The 2500-nt window shown below is 36.4% G+C and overlaps 1 protein-coding gene across 2 annotated transcripts in view; it reads left to right on the plus strand.

The window, feature by feature from the left end:
- The window catches only part of myo (growth/differentiation factor myoglianin), a 31121-nt gene that overhangs the window by 26741 nt on the left and 1880 nt on the right, over positions 1–2500 (plus strand). For both annotated transcript variants that reach the window (XM_070126322.1, XM_070126323.1), the window contains exon 3: positions 774–956. In XM_070126322.1, the coding sequence (XP_069982423.1) occupies positions 774–956 (183 nt within the window). The remainder of the gene's footprint in view (positions 1–773; positions 957–2500) is intronic.

Genomic DNA, 2500 nt, shown 5'->3' on the forward strand with positions numbered 1-2500 from the left:
GGTATCTGTGGTTTATCTCCTACTCTTGATAATGCCAGGTCGAATGGACCTGTACCCAGGCAGGTCATATATCATTTACCTTGAAATGACCCTCTTCAGGGGTTATTATCATATCCCAACGGACGATCTTGAACTCCACAACCCTTATACATCATTCTAGTGTGTATCACAAAAAATATATATCGCTTAATGATACCCCTTACATGGAAATTATCCCCCTTTAAATTGCCATTGATCAAGTCACTGTAAATAAAGTTGTGTGATGAAAGGCTACACAATATTTATAACATCAGCCAATCACGTACTGAAATAATTACACACAAAACTCAGGGTACGAACATATGCAAACATAATCTACTGAGTGTTCATAGACGCACTGCTTTAATATGGTATCAATGGTATACACATAGTGCACGTCTTGATAAGGGTTTGGGATCAAAAACTTTTGTGGAAGTTAATGCGAAATGGAAACCTGTAACTGTCAATTTAAAAAAATAAAACAAACGAACCCGCAAAAAAATTGGGAACCAGTATTTAACAAACCAGAACCTGGAAATTCAGTGTCGCAGGAAATTTGACAACCCAGGAAAAAATAAGACGGATCAAAAGTAAACAATCATTACCAGTGGTTCTTAAATCAGTTACAAAATTACAAGCTGACATCAAAACCTGAATTACATAAATCTTTAAAATCATCTGCATTAGACCTGTAAGATAAAAAATAGCATTAGTATGTGCTAATTTTCAGATCCTCATTATAAGCCTTTCCGCAGGAGGTGACAACGGTATCCGAAAACGTTGATGCCCGGGATGGGAACTGGGTGAAGATCGGCGTCTATAAACTCCTACAAGAATGGCTCAACAATCCCTCAGACAACCTCGGACTGGTAGTTAGTGCAAATGACTCCGAAGGCCGACGGGTAGCGGTCACGAATCCCGTGGAGAATCCCTCTAATGTGAGTAGAATGGTGGCAGTAAAAATTCTTTAAGGGTAGATTGGGGAAATCAGCATACTGTGTTATCTTACTGTTTCCACGTATGAGCCATTGCCGCATATAATCAACAATTAAGGACGATACCCGTATATTACTCTCACATACCAGATGCGTATTCTCTTACCAATGAAATCATATATATATATATATATATATATATATATATATATATATATATATATATATATATATATATATATATATATATATATATATATATATATTCTTCAGTCTCTAGCTTCTGGTTTGGACTATGGTTTGAGAATATACAAACAGCTCCGATGCGTTCATGTCTTGCCCATAAGAGTATAAAACAATTGCCTTTGATTACCACCTGGACAGGTACCACGATGAATTTCCATTGTACAAGGTGTGTCCTTAACCGACACCGTACTTATCTCTTTAAATATTTTCCTTCGAATGTCGTTAGACTGCTTTGATTAATTTAATTTTTGTTCATTTCATTGTTTGGATACTGTAAAGACTTTTAAATCCAAATTTGGATGTAAATTAGTTATAACAGCCAATTTAAACTTGTCAAACACTCTTGATCGTAAATAATGACAATAAAGAGAACGCAAGAGTAACCTCAAAGAACATAAACTGTAATCATTTAAGATACCTTCCCTGAGGTTAGAAATTTTACTTTTGAAACATCTTCAAATGAACGAATTATGATTATGTGAAATCATTAGGATATTGATTTTAAGTACTGTTAGACAAAAATAAGACGTTATCAAAGAGTACATACATGAAAAATACTTTTATTCAAGAACCCTCGACATGTGTGAAATGGTACTAACAGTAATAAGTTAATGGCGTTAATTCTGACATGAATGTGCTATTAAAACATAAGCAGTAAAAATAATACAATATATGACAGTAATTCTATGTAACAATGATAATTATCAGGTTAGAAATATTTGTGAGTTTAGTGCTATTAGATTACAACAAAAAAATACCACATAAGGATACAGATACTACAGAAGGATAGAATTTTCTTTTATATTTAAATAGTGTCTTGTAATAAACTAATTTTATTATTTAAAAGATATCAATATCATTATTATAAATAAGAGTAATAGTATCCCCAGTGTTAGACATGTGTTTAATACCATATACATGTTTATAAAACATTACATCATCATCTGTCTATCTGTAAGTTGAAATACATCTCTATCTTTCTCTTTCTCTCCCCCTCTCTTTCTCTTCCCCCCCCCTCTCTCTCTTTCTCTTTCTATCCCCCCCTCTCTCTTTCTCTGCCCCCCTCTCTCTTTCTCTCCCCTCCCCTCTCTCTTTCTCTCCCCCCTTTTCCTCTCTTTCTCCCCCCCCCTCTCTCTTTCTCTCCCCCCCTCTCTCTCTCGCTCTTTCTCCCCTCCCCCTCTCTCTCTCTCTCTCCCTCCCCCTCTCTCTCTTTCCTTCTCTCCCCCCCCCCTCTCTCTTTCTCTTTCTCTCCCCCTCCCCCCCCCTCTCTCTCTCTCCCCCTCCTCCCCCCTCTCTTTCTC

The sequence above is a fragment of the Penaeus vannamei genome, chromosome 10 (genome assembly GCF_042767895.1).
Source record: "Penaeus vannamei isolate JL-2024 chromosome 10, ASM4276789v1, whole genome shotgun sequence".
Classification (NCBI taxonomy): Eukaryota; Metazoa; Arthropoda; class Malacostraca; order Decapoda; family Penaeidae; genus Penaeus; species Penaeus vannamei.